The 19,785-nt window shown below is 48.5% G+C and overlaps 1 protein-coding gene and 1 long non-coding RNA gene across 4 annotated transcripts in view; one reads left to right on the top strand and one right to left on the bottom strand.

Annotated features, from left to right (window-relative positions):
- CLMN (calmin) overlaps positions 1 to 10,279 on the top strand; it is a 111,269-nt gene extending 100,990 nt beyond the window's left edge. For 2 of the 3 annotated variants that reach the window (XM_066277273.1, XM_066277275.1), the window contains exons 12-14: positions 243 to 313; positions 761 to 857; positions 2,396 to 10,279. In XM_066277273.1, the coding sequence (XP_066133370.1) occupies positions 243 to 313; positions 761 to 857; positions 2,396 to 2,560 (333 nt within the window). In that variant the 3' untranslated portion in view covers positions 2,561 to 10,279. Of the gene's footprint in view, positions 1 to 242; positions 314 to 760; positions 858 to 2,391 lie in introns of all 3 variants that reach the window. The other variant, XM_066277274.1, reaches the window with a different exon arrangement.
- LOC136335987 (uncharacterized) lies at positions 7,139 to 12,117 on the bottom strand. Its single transcript, XR_010731350.1, has 2 exons — positions 9,493 to 12,117; positions 7,139 to 9,062 (listed from the first exon to the last, which is right to left on the bottom strand). It is a non-coding gene; the product is annotated as an uncharacterized lncRNA (long non-coding RNA).
- Between the last annotated feature and the right edge of the window lie 7,668 nt (positions 12,118 to 19,785).

The raw sequence follows: 19,785 nt of genomic DNA on the forward strand, positions 1-19,785 counted from the left end.
TGGTTCACAGCCCTGATTTGGGGGGCTGGGGGGTGGGGCCACCCGTGGGGGTCGGGGACAAGGGTAGAATAATGAGGAATATTGTTTAGCACTGTTGACTTGGGAACTAGATGTTTACACTATTGAGAGAAGCGTGGCGTGCTTGGCTTTGTATGTTGAAAAAAATCGTTTTATTTTCTGTTTCAGAGATTTCATCTTTACTAATTGGGTTGCGGGGGTTTTGTTTATAAATCTCACTGTAGGATCATTTTAGCTATGTTCAATTGAGGAATGCCGCGGATCTGGATGACAGAAGAAACCGAATGTTAACCAGGTTGGTGGCTCTACTCCGAGCTTTATGGGGGAGGGAGGGAGGGAGGGAAGGAGGGAGGGAGGGAGGGAAGGAAGGAGAAAAGTTTTCTTTTTAAATTATGCAGCCTACCTTCTGCAGGTGGGGGGAGGCTTGGCTATTCTCCAGCTGTGCTTTGTTGCCAATAAGATTAGGAGTCTGAGATGGTGCAAAGAAATAACTGTTTCAAAGAGAATGAATGTATGTGGCATAGGCAGGAGGAGGGACAAGTGGGTAGTAAGGAACAGGAAATGACTCCGTTTAGAAAGGGTCTGGGTCAGGCAACTGCATTAAACGCCATGGGAAGGGGGCAGGGGCAGAAGCGGTCTGCTCCAGGAGGGGTCAGGCAGGAGAGGGAGGGATGTGATGATACTCTGGGTCCGAAATGCCGCCTCGCCTGACCACCGGCTCTGTTCTGTGTCGCCACTGCAGGTACAATACTCAGAGGCTCACTGAGCTGATTTTACAGTTCTGTGGCATCCGGGCAGACATGAAGAGGGAATGCAGACAGGCCGGGATGTCTATGAAAGTATCTTACTGTCAGAGAGCTGAGTGACCTAGCGGTCTAAGATGGCTGTGTTGCTCTAGAACTGCCCAGTGGGATGTAGGAAACCAGAGAGATCTCTAAAATTCACAAGTCTGAGGTGCCCCTGCCCCTGTTTAAGTTATTGGATCACTTGATTTTATGGATTTATATGTATGTATGTATGTATACATATACATACACATACATACTATATATATAAATGTATTTGCCATGGATTTGAATGGGTTTGGAAGGACTTAATTTATCAGAACGGAAAAACCTCTGTCTGAATATTGCCCGACACCCAGGAGTGTAATCCCTAGAATTCCGCCCCCCTGGCTCCTAAGAAAGAGGCGAGACCTGGTCCCTCCCCTGCCGTCAAATGGAATTATGAGTTCACGTTTTCCACTAGGCTTGACATACTCATAGGAAAATAGTACTTTTATGAGATAGAAACTTTGAAAATTGAACCTGCAAGGTTGAGAAATGTAGTCAGTTGTATCTCCCATGTTTTTGAGCATTTACTCCCATTGCAATAAAATATATATATATATATAGCGTTACAATTCTTCTTTAAAGCCAGTTTTAAGAAAGAGAAAGCAATTCTGTCCATTGCCCATTGTCGGCATGTGGCATCACTCAGTTTCTAGACCAAGGCAAGTGTCCACTCCCCTCTCGGCCTGGCTTGGTGCTGTTTTAGGAGATAGTCAGGAGTAATGAAGCGGTTTTCGCCTCTCGTGACCTCCGTCACAAGCCCCAGGTGGCCCCAAAGAGATGACACGCTAGTCTCCTGCGAATGCAGCTTCAAGCAGAGGCTCCCGGTGCCCCTCCCAGTCAGGTTATGTCCTCCAGCCTTTCCTTTGGGGGAATTTGGAACTACAGTTGGTCACCGCCACACAGTAAGTACCCTTCTGGGCTTTCTCCACCAGGCAACAGCTAAATGTCACTTGAGCACTACTTTCTATAAAATAAAAGAAGAAAGATAAATCTGACCAAAACCAAATCTAGTAATTATTTTAAAAGCCAAATACCAAATTTGATGGTGGCTTTGGGTTTTGTTTTTGTGTCTGATGGCTGTTTTCAAATTATCTGTAATAAGAGAACTCTCGTTAAGACAACCCATGGAGCCCCCCAACCCCTTCCCATTACTCACTAAGAACAGAACGGTCAGTAGCTAACTGTAGGGGAAAGGAAGGTGTCCTGGACTGAGAGTTAGGCCCAGCCCAGGGTCCAGTCCTATCATTGTGTGGCCTGGGGCCAAGCCACCTTGGGAATCTCATGTTGTGAATCTCAGCTCCTCCCTCTTCATGTTGTGGAGATGAACTGAGTCTTGTGACCGCTCACAAGGCCGCCGGACCCCCAGCCCCCCACCCCCCACCTTGGGTCCATACATACAACGCTGGGTCTCTCGGATGCCTCCCTGGGCCGCCCTCGCCTCCTCAGTTGGGCAGTGAGGTTGGAACGCAGGCAGCGAGTGGGGCCCGCCCGCCTGGGGGTTCTCCCTTGTGACAGCCTCGCCTGTGTCTTCCTCCTGCAGGAAGGCCAACCACTGCGGAGAAGCCACACTGCAGGACGGCCCCGGCCTGCAGAGCGACTCCCTGACCCAGCTGGTCCAGCAGCCGGACATGATGTACTTCATCCTCTTCCTCTGGCTCCTGGTGTACTGCCTGCTGCTCTTCCCCCAGCTGGACGTCAGCAGACTCTGACGCGGGCGTCTGCGTAATAAAGCGACAGGACCCTGGCGGGGGGGAGTTCCTGCTACTGCATTTTATTTCGGGTTCCAGACAGGGCACCTCTGCAGGCTGCTGAGGGTCTCCCAGGAAACTTGTGGACTCCTCGCCTCCCCCCCACCCCCCACGTTTCCTTTTCCTCCCGTGCGTCCTAAGCATGCTTTCTCTCTGGCTGCCAACTCAACGCTCAGGGGCGTGCCGGGTCCTTGGGTGGGCTTCGTTCTTGCGTGCCTTGCCTTGTCAGTTACTAGTGTCTAGCCATAACCCGGGCCTTCGCCCATCCCACGTGCAGGTTCTTCGGGTCCTGGATGAACTCGAGGTCCTTTCGTCTCCGATGAGGGTGGCCCTGAGGAGAAAGAAGTGGATGCCCAGCCAGAGGGTCCCCTGGGAGGGAAAGTGCCATGTTTTCTCCAGGAGGGGGCGTTTGCGTGAAGCTGCCTGGCGATCGGGGGCATCCCAGTGACCCACCGCTGCCACGCTCGCTCCCGGAGAGCATCTGGGAATGGCAGTGCCCAAGCAAGAGAGGGGACGCCGTGTCGCGGTCTGCAGGACACTCTTTTTCCCTTGAGGTTTTTGCCTTTGAGTGGGGAAGGTGGGATGCATTTTAAATTCACTTTTGCTTGGATGGAATGGAGGTAAAGCTGGGTTTTCTACCCATGGAACCCTCCATTCTAATGAATTCTTGGGGTGAGGTGTGGGCAGTCTAGCTGATAAATAAATGCAGAGCTCTGGCTGATGCGGGGCAGGCCTGGGGTGCCTCCAACTTCGCCTTGGCAGCCCCTTGCTTCTATTGGTGGCTTCTGAGGTCTGGGTGCTAGTCCCCAAGGCCCCCCCAGGCACCGCAGAAGCCCACCAAAATGCCTGAGGACTAGAGAAGAGGCTGGGCTGGGAACAAGCTCCGCTGACAGGGCTGGACGTGGGCCTGCCGGTTCCTGCCCCGCAGAAGTCTTTGTGTACACCTGCCCGGAATGCGATCTGCTCGGGCCTCCTCGGTGGTCCTTCCCAAGGAGTTTTGTGCAAAGGCTTTCTGGAAGGCACTTGAGAAGTAGCCCAGAACAGGCGGGCAGCTTGTGAGAGGGCAGAGGCACCCACCTGCCCTTCCAACTTCCAGCCTGGCCTCCCTCTGCGCCATTTCCTCCTGAGATGCCTGTCGTGGTGACCGCGTATGGCTTCCTCCTGCCATTGTCCTCCCCAAGAGAGAATGAATGAGGTGACACTTATAAAATCACAAACTAGTAGATCGGGAGGGACCCCTCAGACAGCATCTTGCCCAGCTGAACCCAGAGAGGCAGAGTGGGTTGTCCAAGGTCACCCACGCCACCAGCAAGCACACCCAGGCCACCCAACGCCCGGTCTAGAGTTCTCACCTCTTTTAGGGAACTTCTGTTGTGCCTATGAATGTCCTAAAAAGAAAAAAAAAATCTGACTAGATAAAAAGGAATTCAATTAAACAAAACAATTTTTAGTTCAACTTTCAACCTTTGTTTTGCTCTGGTGTTTGTCCCACGAGGAAGTTACATTCGCTTTCAAGCCCCGTCCCCTGTTACTGCTGGGGCACCCTTGACAGCGCTAACAGCTCGTCAGCTGACAGACCAGCTCTGCTCTCATTCCAGGAATCACGTTTCTCGCTTGGCAAGCCAGGGACTCGCTCATTTCAAGCAGTGAGGTTCAGGTTTACGGAATTCCAGCATGGCCATAAGAAGTTACAGAGCACGTCTCAGTCGATGACAGCCTGGATCTGGCCTCTCACCCGCGCTGATCGCAACCTACCTTCTCTCCACGAGCAGATCAGAGGCTTCTCGGCCAAAAAGCTGTTGGGAGCTTGGAGTGATTCCATCTTGAAGGCCCAAGTGTCCCATAGAACATGAGCTAATTAGTGAGTGCCCTGGCCACACTGAAAGCTCTGAGGTACAGATAATAAAGATTATGTGTGTGATATTTTATAACCCTGAACGCCATGTGGTGCTCGCCTAAATGAGATGCTTGAAGGGCCGGGTAAGAACTGACCCAAACGTTAGTCGTTTCATTTACGGGTCTCAACTTTGTTCAGAAAAATTTCTGCAGGATTCTTCTCCTCCCCATTACAACTTGGAATATTGTTTAAAGCTATCGACTGGCAAGATGCCTAAAAGTCATTTGGTACAGGTTGGCAGCAAACAGATTTTTTTTTTTTTTAAGGAAAAAATTTTTCATTTGAGTATAGACTCATCTGGAAGAAGCTGGCTATAAAAAGTGGATAGAGAAGGCTGTGGGACAGAACACTCTATGGCTTATATATATATTTTTAATTTGTTTTAGACTCTTATCCAAGTAATACATGTTCGTAGTTTAAAGAAGAAATAAATGCTTTAAGGCTTTTAATGAAAGTTAGCAGCCCCCTGGGTCTTGCTCTCTAGAAGTAATACATACTTTCAACTCTAATATTCACCTTTGCATTTCTACATAACATGCTCCATACTTTTGTTTTTAAAATTAATTTAGACGCATCTACTGACTTGCTGTTGTGGCAGATGAGGCTCTCAGCCTTACCCATCCCCCACTTTGTTTTGCCAGTAGAGGCAGATCGTAGTGTTTGGTGCATCTCTGCTCAGTATGGCTATATAAGGAGTGTTTTTACTCCTGCCCCAGGTAGTGTACTGAGCTACTGAGCGTACATATTTATTCTTGTTAAATTTTCCCTCCCTTGATTTGATGGTGTGTCTGTGTGTGTGTGTGTGTGTGTGTGTGGTGGGGGACATTCTTTAATAACTTCTTAAGAAAAAAAAAAACCATGGGAAATTAAGTCTATAAATATTTTGAGATTTGCAACTTAAAATCTCTTTATTCTGCCCTTACCCAAGTGTGTATAGACTGGCGGATGGAAAATAATGCCCTCTGCCCACCCCTCCACATGGTCGTTGAGGTTTCTGATGTCATTTTGATCTCTATGCCTTTAGATGTGGCCCAGGCATCCCTCCCAGGAAATACTTCAGATCCCTTCATCATTAATGTTCTGAACTGTCCTACGGTGTTATACCCTTGACGGTATACCTTGTGCTGGATCTGCTGGGAAATGGCTTAAGTTTTCTTGGAATTGTTCGCTTTTCTTTCTGGAGCACCTATTGTTCCAGTGTGGGACCTCTCAGGTTAACGCTTTAATATTTTCCATCTTTCCTATTTCTTGTCTCTGTTTTTTGTTATTGTTTGTTTTTTAATATGCTTTTAGGGAAAGCTATTCAGTGTTGTCTTCTCAATACACCTAAGGAATGTTTTATTTAATGTTCAAGTACTGAAATCATTTCTTTTTCTCTCTCATTTCTGTTTTCTAGTGTTCTGTTCTTGCTTTGTGGGTGTAGGTCTTGTCTGTGGGTGTGCATGATGGTGGGGTTCTTGGAAGTTCTTCTCCCCATCCTGCTTTTGTTTCCTCTCAGGTTTGTTTCTCTTGGTTAGTCTCAGCCTCTGATTTTCATGTTACAAGTTTGTTTGTTTTTCAAATACCTGGTGATCCTGTGGAGCTGGTCATCTTGTGGTGTCAACTGGTGGGTTTTTCTTTAGGGTCCCCAGGTGAGCACCTGGACCCTTCGTGGGAAGACCCCACATAACAATATATTTAAGGTGTTTTTCCCCCCCTCTGTGGCTTCTTGTATTTCTTTGGAGATATTTCCACTTCTCTCCTGACTGGGAAGGGGGCATACACAGGTCTGCTACTAGCCTATGCAGTACCCTTGTGCAATTTCAAAAAAGGCATCCCCTTGGGCGGATGCCTTAGGAAAAGGTGCCCTCTTGGGGCAGAAGCCACCCATGGGCACTTAGCTTGATGGGCAGAAGGCACCTGTTGCCCATTCCTCCAGGAATTTTCAGCCCCAAGCCAGGACAAGGCTTGAAGAGCAGAGCAAAGGGCGAGGTCTTACCTCCTGGGCGTCCCTTAGCCACGCACCTCTGTGCAGGGCCGTCCATACTCAGAGAGCCCAGTGCGCACCCGCGTGCCCAGCTCCCAGTCTCTGAGAAGGCCATCTCATCACAGCGAGCATCTCGACCCACTGCATTCCTCCCACCTGGCTGGGCCTCGTGCCCCTGGGTTGGAGCTCCTCTTCATTTCTCCACGGAGCGGGACAGCTGCCGCTGACTGCTCATGGCACGCCTCTGCAGGTGTGTGGTCTCAGGATCCCTCTGCCCTGCTCACTTCTCCACCAGCTCTGCCCCCGGCATCTCTTGCCTTCCACTATCTGCTCTCTATCCCTTTGTCTTCGTGATTGCATAACCTCCATTCCTTGGCTCTTGTTTTCACGGGGTTTCATGAGAGACGAGTCCATGTGTTCAATACACCATCTTGAATCATGGGTCCCCGTTGAGCTTTCTCCCCACCTTGTTAGGTGGCCCAGTGCTCTGTGGCCTTGCCTGTGGACTTGCCCTGAGTCCAGCTGGGGCTCTGGGGAGGTCCAGCCTGCTGAGCCGTGGTCTACTGGGGGCTGTTTCGTGCTGTGCAGGACAGGGTGCGACAGCACACAGAGACGCTCTCGAATGCCAGAGTCAAAATCAGTAGCCTCCTCCTGTCCCGCTTTTTCATCCCCCCTCCCACGAAACCTCGGTCTCCCACCTCCCCACAAGCTCATACAGTTTCTGGGGTTTCCCTGCCACCCTTGCTTCATTCGGAAACCAGTAGTCCGCACTGGTGTCCGCCAGCGAACAGAGTGGGCCCTCCGTCGTTTGACTGTTTGGAACTGGGTGAGCGTTGCCTCCGGGCCAAACCCAGTCTCTGTGGGGAGACGGGCTGCCACCAGGACCGGCAACCAGTAAGGGCGTCCTCTCTGCCCCCTAGACGGCCACCCAGGACACATGCTCCGTCTCCCTTTCTGGGGTTCAGCATCGTTCCCCCGGCTCTCCTCTCCGCGCGGCACTTGCTGCTCTCTGTACGGGCGGAGTGGTGCGGGAGGGGGGGAGCACGTGGAGGCCGTCGGCAGAGCCTCTCTTCACAGGGAACGGGGTGCTCGCTAGCCTCGGGGGTCGGAGAAGGCGCCAGCACCTCATTTCAGAAAAGAGAGAACTGAAGATCAGGAAGAAGAGGCGACAGTCACCCTGCCAGGTGGTGCCGTCCAGATGGACATCTTGGTTCCCAGGTGGTCAGTTCTTCTGCAGCACCGCGGCCTCCAGCCAGGACGCTCCCCTGCGCTCCTCCCCGCTGCCGAGGACGCAGAGCGGCCTGCGGCCAACCTCTCCAACACGAGTCGGAGTAAACGAGAGAAGCACGTGTCTGCTCAGGGTCAGAATTCCTCACGGCTTCCTGGTCCACACTCGTCCGTCTGTCGTCCTGTCACTGGAGCGCGGTCGTAGGAATTCTCGCGTGCAAGTTCGGTTCCTCTCACCTGTCCAGAAGGACCCCAGAAACCCCACCAGGGGTTTGAGACGCGGCCTCTCTCTGCTCGGCTGGGAGACCTCCCTCAGGGACCTCTGCCAGATGCCCTGCCTGTCGTCAGCTTCGTGACCTCAAGTCCCCAAAGAGGGCTGCGTCGGAGCTTCGGGCCAGCGCGGCCTCTCAGAACCTTCTCGGTGATGCCCTTGCCAGGACGGGGGTACACAGAGCTTTCTGGTCCGCACGTGTTAGTTCTCTGGCCCCGACATTGCATAATCTCCGCTGGAACCACTTCCAGGGAAGATTTAATGTCTGGGGCCTGTGCTGCCGTCTGGGGCCCCCACGAACAGCAGGTTACTCCGCCGGCCCATCCAGCTGGCGAGCGGGGTTGCTCCGGTGACAGGGTCCAGGTGCCGGGCTGGGGGTGGGGTGGGGTTGGCTGAGCGCTGGCCTGGGTGACACCATGCTCATTTGCTGAAACTTGCTGCGGAGTTTGCTTTAGCAGTGAGTGTGAGGGAGCCCAGAAATGAGACGGAACTTCTTTGCCCGACGCTGAGCTCCACAGGTCTGTTCGATTCCTCCACTTGTCGTTTTCTGGAGTGACACTCAGCAGCTCGGGGAGGTGAGCCCGATGCGTGAGAGGCCGGGGCTTAGTGTGAGTTGTGCCCTGCGCCGTTGGCCTCCACCGTGTGCAGACCACATCCTCGGGCTCCGCCTGAGCACCCGGCCCTCCTTTTCTTCAGTAAGACACAGCAGGTTTTCAAAGTGGCACAGGGATCTTCAGGTCTTGTCACGTCTCCACTGTCGTGCACAGGACCAAGCTTGAGGTGTGAGTTTGGTCGGGCCATGGGGCAAAGGCCTGGAGCCTCAAAGCCCCCACTTCTCCGAGAGTCCCCCCAACTTCTGGAACTGCCAGGCCCCCCAGGGCCAGGAAGACCGAGTTGTGTTTACCATCTGTTCCGAGAATCTTGAAAAGACGCATCCCATTAGCAGTTCTTCCCAGCCCGGGCCTGGGTGGCTTCAGCGAGCCCTCAGACATTCTTGTGAATGAGGAAACCAACAGCCACCACCAGCATCTTGTGCTGTTCGACCGTGTTGTCTTTAAATAGGCACACAACACAACAGCCCCGGTCCTGATCCCACTGCTACCTTTTATTTTTTATTTATTTTTATTTTTATTTTTTTTGTATTTTTCTGAAGCTGGAAACGGGGAGAGACAGTCAGACAGACTCCCGCATGCGCCCGACCGGGATCCACCTGGCACGCCCACCAGGGGCTACGCTCTGCCCACCAGGGGGCGATGCTCTGCCCCTCCGGGGCGTTGCTCTGCCGCGACCAGAGCCACTCTAGCGCCTGGGGCAGAGGCCAGGGAGCCATCCCCAGCACCTGGGCCATCTTTGCTCCAATGGAGCCTTGGCTGTGGGAGGGGAAGAGAGAGACAGAGAGGAAGGGGGGGCTGGGGGGTGGAGAAGCAAATGGGCGCTTCTCCTATATGCCCTGGCCGGGAATCGAACCCGGGTCCCCCGCACGCCAGGCCGACGCTCTACCTCTGAGCCAACCGGCCAGGGCCCACTGCTACCTTTTAAAACCCCTGACACTCAGGTGTCAAGTCTAGCTTTCACCCAGCTGGGCTCTCCTTCACTGAACCGTTCCTTCAGAGTCACTCCCTTCCTCTCCGGGAGGTTTGGTGGGGTAGGGGAAGGGGGCAGGCTTGGGAACCAGCCAGATCTAGGTTTGCGTCTCAGCAAATGAACCTCTCTGCGCATCTTCTGCACAGAGCAGACATTCAGTACAGATTTATTGAATGAATCATAGCTTCCTTGCAAGTTTGCTATGATGTACAATGCTCAGTAGCTCCTCATTCTCCATTTCCCTCCTCTCCAGGGTTTGAATATCTCTCCTTTCTCAATTCAGTTTCTTCTGGCTCCCTTCTAACCTCTCTCCAATTCACCCTCCTCGGGCCAGCTGCTCTGTCTCAGATCTAACTCCTGCCTTTTACAAGAGGAAGTTGAAGCCATTGTGTGCCCATTAACTCACTGGACCCTAACAACAATCATGGGAGGAGGTTACTCCAGAGAGGAAACTTAACACTCAGGAAGGAAAAGGAACAAGGTCACAGGGCTAGTACGCGGCAGGACCGGGAACATAGGACTCATTTTCAGACACTGGTTTGCACCCTAGACTTCACTGCTTGGAAAATAACATGACGCCCTCCTGAGATTCTGATTCTTGGTGCCTTTGTCCTACTTGGCAAGTTGTGGAAATTCTCAGAGTCGGGAAGGTTGCAAAGGTCATTGGTCACATTGTAATTCCCCACCTGGCATATCTTCGTCCCCTTCCCAGTCTCTGAGAACCTTGATTCCCAACCCCATATCAAAACTGCTTCCCTATCACCTTCAGACTCCCGTCAAAATGACTGAAGAGGCCTCACATTTGCATTTTAGCCCGTGGTTGCAAATTTGCAACCAAATGCCTAAAAAGGGCCTTTCTTAGTAAAATCTGTGTTGAACATCAAAGATTTCAGTGGCTTCAAATATTCAAATAACTGCATTCCCCCCCCCACACACACACACACACTGGTCACCTCTCCACCACTAACACATGCTTTCAGGGGAGGAAGTTAGGCTTTCTCTTTCAGAAAACATTCATTTCCCCGGGCTGGGCAGAGCCCAGGTACAGTGGAACTGAGAGCATGAACTGCTGGGAGGAACTGGTAACTGGTTGGTCTGAGTTGTAATGTTTGCATTGTTGCTCAAACAGAGAACTCTTTTGATAGGTTTATTTCTTTTGCAACAGCTACCGTTTCTGTGAACCCCACCGAAAGTCAGTACAAGCACGTTCTCTGCAAATTATGCCATGAGAAAGAGCAGCCACAGAAGGCCTGCGTTCCTAAATGTCATGCAAGGTTTGGAACGCTTTCTAAAGGAAGCGCTGGGAATGTCTGTAACTAGAGAAGTGGACGTGGTTCCAAAGGAAGACCAGCTGGCCCGGGCATCAGGAACCCTTGTCCTAGCCGTAGCTCACCTGCTTGCCGTGACACCTTGAATAATTCCTTTACCTCTCTGGGTTGGAAGTTGGAAGACCTCTTTTGAAAAGTCCTAGATTTAAAAATCCAAAGGTTAGCAAGTTAGTTTATTTTTTTATAAAATCTCAGTAAGTGTCCTATTTTCTTAAAAATAAACGTACCTCTGTACTTGTAAGTGCATTCCAAAGCTTAGAGCATTGCTTCCGGCTTTTGTGTCTGAGAAAGGTGCCTGAAAAGGTTTGGTAGAATAAAAGGTAGCATGTTAAAGGTGTGGGGATGAAAGTTTGGGGTAGAATGTGAGATGCCTGCTCTCTAAGGCTCCTGGAACTAAACTGGTCTCCTTAGGTCAGTTATAGGAATACACAAGTGTAATCAACGAGGCCTGCCTGCCTTCCCATCTGGTTCCCCTTCCTCCAGCAAACTCAGTACTTAGGCACAGAAAATGTTCTCGGAATCGGAGGCCCTTTGCATTCTAGCATCAGACCCCAGCCATAGGCTGGCACCTCGGTGTGGCATGTTCCTGGGGAGGGCCTGGTACCTGGTTAGACGGAGGGGTGCCGTGAAGAAGAAACCAATGCTTTGCCCTTGACCTTGCACAGTAAAAGAGTTGCCTGCACCACTTGCCTTGGTGCCGGTGGTATCAGCCAAAGACGTCATAAGAGTGGCAAAATTGTGGTCCACTCCTGCATGGCAGCAGGACAAATTACTAAACCTGGAAACAGGAGTTTGTTCAGAGCGTATTGTATTGGATGGTAATAGGGGTTTATTTTTCTCAAAGTCAGTAACATGTTTATCAAATTTCATGCTACAGTTTCTCTTAATGCCTTGGCAGGACTTAGTGGAGGATGTGTGAGAATTTTTACTGAGAGCTGAGAGAGAACAACTGAGAAAAGCGAAGTGTTATTTTGTAGTACAAGGGTTATTTTGTCTACTTAGCATATACATAGCGATAGCTTTATAAAAGGGATCTTTGTAAAAACAAATGTATGAGTGTGCACTCTTATTTATTGATGATTGTAAATGAAGATATAAATGACTATTTGCATAATTTATACTTGTGGGGAAATTCACTGGATTATTTGTTGATTGTTTTCTATTAAGGAATTTTAGGCTTGGTGCTATGATGAATGGTCTTGTAAAATTACATGTATTCCTAAGACTTTTGAGTATAAATTTCATGAACTGATCGTCGTGTGGATCATTCTGATTTCCCTGCGTGTTGCGTCTCTGCCAACCAGAGCTCACCCATCCTTCCCGTGTCCTGACAAAGAGCGAGGTCGCCAGGGTACAGGTGAAGCCAACGGGCTGTAGAGAGAGCAAGGAATGGACCCTTTTTAACTGTTAGCCTGCCTGAGCCTTTGCATGGGAAGCTCTAGGAAGAAACAATAGTAGTATTACTGGTGGCAGTGGTGGTGGTGGTCATAATAGTATAGTAGTAGCAGCAGTAGTAATAATACTGTAGTAGTAGTAGTAATAGTAGTAGTAGCAGCAGTAGTAATAATACTGTAGTAGTAGTAGTAATAGTAGTAGCAGCAGCAGTAGTAATACTGTAGTAGTAGTAGTAGTAATAGCAGCAGCAGTAGTAATACTGTAGTAGTAGTAGTAGCAGCAGCAGTAATAATACTGTAGTAGTAGTAATAGTAGTAGTAGCAGCAGCAGTAATAATACTGTAGTAGTAGTAATAGTAGTAGCAGCAGCAGTAGTAATAATACTGTAGTAGTAGTAGTAGCAGCAGCAGTAGTAATAATACTGTAGTAGTAGTAGTAATAGTAGTAGTAGCAGCAGCAGTAATAATAGTGCTGATAGTAGTAGTAATAGTAGTAGTAGCAGCAGCAGTAATAATACTGTAGTAGTAGTAATAGTAGTAGTAGCAGCAGCAGTAATAATACTATAGTAGTAGTAGTGATAGTAGTAGTAGCAGCAGCAGTAATAATAGTGCTGATAGTAGTATGGCTCGGGAGCTAGACTGCCTACCCAGGTGCCTGAGTTTGAATCCTAGACTGTCCTCTTTACCGGCTATATGACCTACAGCAAGTTGCTAAGGTCATCTGGATCCCTCAGCAAACAGAGCTGGATTCAAATGCATGTGCTAATGCATCACTGGGGGTGGAGGGTGGGGTGAGTACAATCCCAGAACAGCGAGAGTGAGGCAAGGAAGGACAGAAGGCAAATAAAAAGCGGTGCACCCACTGTTTATCACACAGCTACTAGGTGTCGGGCACTGTGCCAGCTGCTGAGAATCGAGTAGTACATGAAACCAAAGCCCTGGGCTCACCGAGCTTACGCCCCAATCGGGGGAGAAGGACATAACACAAAATAAGTAAAATGCGTAGTATGTCAGATACGAATCAGTAAGTGCTGCAAGAGAGATCGAGAAGGAGGACCCGATGGGTGGATGGGGAGGGGATATACTGTTACTAGAGTAGTCTGGGAGGGTCTCCTTGAGGAGGACATATCTGACCAAAGCCTTAGAAAATATAAGGACAAGTCACTTGACTATCTGGGGAAGAGCATTCCAAGCAAAGGGAGAGGCAAGTGCAAAGGCACTGAGGTCACAGCTGGCGTCTTTAAGGACAACAAAGAGCCCACTGTGGCTGAAGCAGTGCAGGTGGCAGGGAGAGGAGGGAGAGGAGCTGAAAGTGATAGAGGTCAGGTAGGGCCTTGGAGGATGTGGTAAGGACTCTGGCCTCTGCCCTGGGTGAGCTGGGATCCACTGTAAGAATATGAGCACGTGCTGACTGACATTTTAGCAAGCTAATCCTGGTTGCCACGGCTTATGTCTCACTTCAGTCAGGGTGGTTACGCCATAAAAGACTGAAATGGGGAGACAGATGATATTCTTTTTCCCATTAACTGCCATCACATTTAGGGTTAATTTCAGCTTGCTCTGACAAAACACACCACAAAAGCAATGGCTTCAACACAATAAAAGTTTTATTTTGTCTCTGAAAAGAGAGGCCATCAGCTCCGGGGTTGGTTCAGTAGCTTGGTGTTTGCCCCTCCCTACCACATATCCAGCTGCTGGGCTGCAGAGCGGCAGAGGGGGCGGAAAGGGTGCCCTGCCTTTAAGACTCCCAGAAACCACGCCACGCGCCAGCTCTCAGCGCACTGCCTGAGCTCTGTCGCTGACCATGCGTCTGGGGAATCAGGACAGGTGTCCTCTGGCTGCCCACAAGGCTGAGCGAACTACCAGTAGGAGGAGGGATGTAGGCGGGACAGGCAACTAGCCAGCCTGGTGACACCTGCCAAAGTCTTAGCTGTCAGGTTGGGCCAGATGTAGACAGCTTATGCATTAAACACTCGTACGGAAGAGCTGCTGGGTGCGTGGGCTGGGTGTCGGGGACAGAGATGGGAATAAGGTGAAGTCTGTCCTCTGAAGGAGCTCATGGGCAGCCGGAGGGGAAAGCGACGTGTATGGAGCACAGCCACCAATGCTTGAGTGCCCTCCCAGGCGCTAGACGAGAGATCCATCACAGACAGCATCATAAAACTCTCACCATGTCCCAGGAGGTGAGTGGCCCCAGCCCACGCATGAGAAGGTGAAGGTTGGAAAAAAGGACCTCATTCACGTGCTGCCCAGCAGAGTAGAATAAGAACCTGGGGCTACCACACTTATATCATCACACTGGCCTGCCTTCTATGCCCCCAGACGTGGCCCCTGCCCCGAGAACATGAACTGGGGCGTGGGACCCATGGTTGCTCCCTGACAAGGGCTCACGAAGAAAACCAGACAGGAGAGCTGGAACCAGGGGCCGGATCTAGGGGGCCTCAGGTACGCTCCCTCTTCCCCAGGCCTCAGTTTCTTCAAACGTGAAAGGGAAGTGACAGTCCCATGCTGAGGTTGGAAATGAGCTCCCGTCTGTGAAAATACCCAAGAACTATATAGTTCAAGGGCAAACATTCATGGTATTATTAGAATTGCATTCTTATTCCTTTGCCTCTTAAACAACAGAGTCTTAAAGCTCCAGGGATTGTGTTTTAGACCTCAATTCCCTCCCATCCAATATTCCTCATTGAAAGACTTTTTTGTGTGCAACAAAAATGTCCTGACAGCCTTAAATGTTCTCAGCAGTGTTGTGACATATAGTTCTCTCTGGCCCTGGGCAACCACGTTCCAACCGCAGAGACAGAATTAATTCACGTACTGGGGTCTTGAGGTCATTGTCTCTCCGGCTTTTTTTTTTTTTTTAGGACTTTAGTTTTTAGGGCAATTTTAGGTTCGTGACAAAGTTATGAGGAAAGTGCAGAGATTCCCTACACACCCCCTGCCCCACAGGCACCCTCCCTCACTAGTGGTATCTCCCACCACAGTGGGATATTCGTTACAACTGATGAACATTCACTGACACATCATTATTACCCAGAGCCTGTAGTTTATACTGGCATTTATCTCTGGCTTTTTAACAATGTTTATTATTTGGACCAATTGATTTTAAAACCACAGTAGAATTTTTAAGGCAACGTTTTAATAACATTTTCTAACAATTGGGCGCTAATGAGGATGAGCAGGTCAAGTGAGTCCCGTGGCTTTTAATAAACTTAAGCAAAAAGCATAACGAATAACTACTGAAAATGTTAATAATTTCACATGATACATGAGATTGAGATTCAGAAGTGGCTCACAGTGAAATATATAGCTCCATCTACTGTAAATACTTTGAATTGGCTATCTCCGGGTTTTTTACTTGATGGATCTTAGTTTACTTTCGTAATGAATTTCATTTAGGAATTTTGTAAGTGATGTCATATTCGGAGCATTCTGCTAGGCCAGGGATCGGGAACCTTTTTGGCTGAGAGAGCCATGAACGCCACATATTTTAAAATGTAATTCCATGAGAGCCATACAAGGACCCATGTACTTTATGCATTATCCAATAAAAATTTGGTGTTGTCCCAGAGGACAGCTATGATGGGCTCCAGCCACCCACAACCATGAACATGAGCGGTAGGAAATGAATGGATTGTAATACATGAGAATGTTTTATATTTTTAACATTATTATTTTTTTATTAAAGATTTGTCTGCGAGCCAGATGCAGCCATCAAAAGAGCCACATCTGGCTCGCAAGCCATAGGTTCCTGACCCCTGTGCTAGCTCTGTGGGGTTGAAACTTAATTAGCAGGAGGACGCTCCCCTCAGGATCTCCTAGCCGCACAGTTTGGAGGCCACCCCTAGCCCAGGCTGACACTGGCTGACCGGCTGGTCCCAGGATGACACGGAGGGTTGAGGTGTTAGGTGTGAAAGGAGTTAACTCTGCGTGACCCAAAGCCACACTCATTGGAGCCAGGTAAAATGAATGACAATGGGGGAAAGGACTTTTGGAGAATGTTGGGAAGGTAGGTGGAGAAGTGGAAAGCCAGAGGCAGGGTGAGGAGAGGCCATGCGTTTCAAGACAGGGAAAGAAAGGACATGGTCAGAGGTGATGGCTCCGTGACACGCCAGGCCATTCGTATACAGCAGCTTTGCCTAGCATAGGCCAGAAAGCGTGCTGAACGGAGAGAACCCTCACACCACTACTGCCTCCTGATGAAAAGGACACGCAAGTAAAAACCATGCCCTCTGATAAATGCTAGAGTAAAATGATTTGCAATGCGCTCTAAAAGTAGAGGGAAGAAAGACATTCAATCCGCCGCAGGGAGCAGGGGCCGGAGCAGTGGGGAACCAGGTCTTGGAATAGGATGACTTCCCAAAGGAGGCAAGGAACACTGAGGCATGGTAGGGTTTCTCAGGGCACAGAAAGAGAGGAAGGGCATTTCAGGCAAGAGGAACAGCATGAACAACTGCACAGAGGTGTGGAATTTCATCACGGGTTTAGGAACACAGGGCAGCCCAGTGCAGCTAAAGCTTAGTGAGATGGTGGGACAAGAAGTTACATAAGCAGGGACCAGCTTTTGCAGGACCTTGAACTCCATCTAGGATGAAAAGTCTACAGACAGTGGGGAGCCACGCAGAGCTCGGAAGCAGGGCAGAAACTAGAGGACAGTCATCAGGGTGCGAAGCGGAGGGTGCATCGCAGCAAGCTGAGACTGGAGGCCGGAGAGGCTGGCTGGGAAGCTGTTGTAATGAGGTCAGAAGAGAAACGGGATCAGAACCAGGGCAGAGACCGTATAAAGAGGAGGAAACAGAGTCACAAGAGGGAGTTCAAATTCACCTTTGAAAGAGGCAGCACTGGGCCACTAACTGGGCTGGGGTGACATTGTTCACCAAGACAGGATGTTCAGAGAAGGCATTTGAATATGAGACACCTGTTGGCACAGTAAATGACACATTGAAAGTGCTCTATCCACGTTGTTGATTACTGTTACTACTTTTGTGACTACTTGATATATCTCAAAAATTAAGTCATCTTTTGTGATAGTTTTTTCAGGTACTCATCTTTATAGGTAATTTTTAGGAAAGTTCTACAGGTGGGTTTCTTTATCTTAAGCAAAATACCAGCGGTCACTAGAAAAGCTGTCTTATTGCATTGAAGATCATTAACCCTCAAATCAGAGCCTTGGTAACTTGTTCTATTCAATGTTACCCCACAAGGCAACTGCAAAGCATGAGGAATGACTATACCTTGCTGATCTCTATCTCCTGCCCTTTCTCTGGACTGAGAGCTTCCCAAACTCAGACATGTGACTCGTTTACCGTTATGTCCTCAGTCTCCAGGATCTCAGACCATGGCCAGTGCTCTAAAGCCCTTTGATGAAGAATGAATGAATAAACGGATGATGGATGGATGGATGGATGGAAGGAAAGATAAAAATCACTGAATCTTTTTTTTTTAAAAAAATTCTTCTTTTGGATTAAATACAATGCGCATCGTACTCAGAAATTGCTCAAATGGCCCAGGCGAGGGATGAGCAGAATGAATGCTTGGCAGACTCGCAGACACGCTGGAAGTCACAAACGGGGGCCAGCTCCCTACCCAGGGGCAGCAGAAGTTCAGCCACCGCATTCTCCCTCTCCCGAGCAGTCTTCTCAGCTAAATAAATTCATCAAAAAGGGCAGGTTTGACTCCAAATAATTTGGATTTAGTTTCTAATAGTGTTTAGAATTTCTTCAGACTCTACAGACATTTTGTATTAGGATATTGATTTGGCGACTGGATCAAAGCCCAAAGTGCCAATGATTTAAACAAGATACAAGGTCCTGTTTCTCACCTAAGCATTTAGGCTCCAAGGTATTTGGATTCCTTTCCATTATGTAGCTCTGTCCTCTTCAACATGCAGCTTCTACCATCTTGTCTAAAATGATCCCAGTTCCCCACCACCGAGTCCTGAGTCTAGCCCTCGGAAAGGGAGAACAGAAGAGGAGAGGAATCTCCTTTACTTTTAAGGATCTGACCCGGAAGTTGCACGCATTTCTTTTCACATCTCACAGGCCAAAACCTGGTCACATGGCCACACGCCCTACAGGTGATGCTGAGAAATTAAACCTTTAGGTTGGCTATCCATGTGCCTGGCTAAAACGCCTCTCATTATAGAGCAAAGGGCCCTGAACCTTTCTTATGCCATGCACCAGTCTTGTGAAGCTGCTTCTCAGAATTCTCAGTCATAGTCTCAAAACTACTTACATTAAAAAATAATTGTGAGCCCTGGCTGGACAGCTTGTTTAGAACATTGTTCCGAAGTGCAGAGGTTGCTAACTGTCTGTGGCTCAAATGGTTATTTTCTAATTCCATTATTCCTCCCATATTTATTGGCTACATTCTACTCCAAGTAAGAGCTGTCTTTTCTCCCCATTTATTTATTCATTAAAGAAATATCAGTGTGGACTTGTGGATTATCCTTTGTTACATGGGTTACAGTCTCTTATTATAATTTATCTTGATGCTCAAATTGTCCCAGATTTGGCCAGTAGGAGCCCCTTTAAGATGACTGCTTTGTCCTTTTGAAATGTCCTTGAGCATTTTCATACTTTCTGGCACAATAAGATGTTTCAGGCTCCTCTATATGGCACTTAAAATACATTTATATTTATTTTTATAGCTATATACATTGAAAACCTTGAATTCACATCAATACCTCTAATTCCAATCCAATCACACAAGCCTTCTTGCTTTTTTCATGACTGTATTTGTAGCCCCTTCTCCAACAGTGAGAAATCTGGCTCCTATTATTGCCAATATAGTTTTTTTCTGTGTGTAGTTTCCTTTATATAATCAGCCACCAGACTTCACAGGCTGCCCTACTGTCCTTGTTTGGGCTCTGACCCCCACACTGGCTTGACTTCCTAGCTGAATTGGGGGAGGTGGGGCTATATTCTCTTATGTAGATAGAAAAGCAGAGAGAACAAATCACTAGAGAGAAATACACAGATGAAGCAGATACACAGGGGGAAAAAAATCACAGAGGAAGGACAAAGAAAGTAACTTTTGGGTTCCTGGAAGCTTTCCAACTCCTGCTTCTAGCCCTTTGCTAAGATGTAGCTGTACACCTACCAGCTCCTGGCTTTGGTGAGACACTCCTATAACCTTTATTTATGATAAATCCTTCCCTTTTGGTTAGGCTACTTTAGATTGGCTTCTGTTCCTTGCAAACAGAACGTATATTTATATCCTGGCTTGTTCTACAATAAATAAAAACATAAATAAAACAAATTATGGAATATAATCAAAGGTAAAATAAAAATTAGCCCATAGAAAATGCATACCATATGGCATTGTACTGATGCTTAATATGGGCTGAAATATTAGCTCTAAGATTTTTAGTGATCTAAACTAAATATGAAACAATATCCCTTATAAGATTTTTGTTTCCAGATTTAAAACAAACCAGCAACTAGAGGATAAACAGATACACCATTGGAACAAAATAGAGTCTAGAAATGACCTCTTCAACAGAAGTCCAATAAATGAGC

Source organism: Saccopteryx bilineata, chromosome 4, assembly GCF_036850765.1.
Source record: "Saccopteryx bilineata isolate mSacBil1 chromosome 4, mSacBil1_pri_phased_curated, whole genome shotgun sequence".
Classification (NCBI taxonomy): domain Eukaryota; kingdom Metazoa; phylum Chordata; class Mammalia; order Chiroptera; family Emballonuridae; genus Saccopteryx; species Saccopteryx bilineata.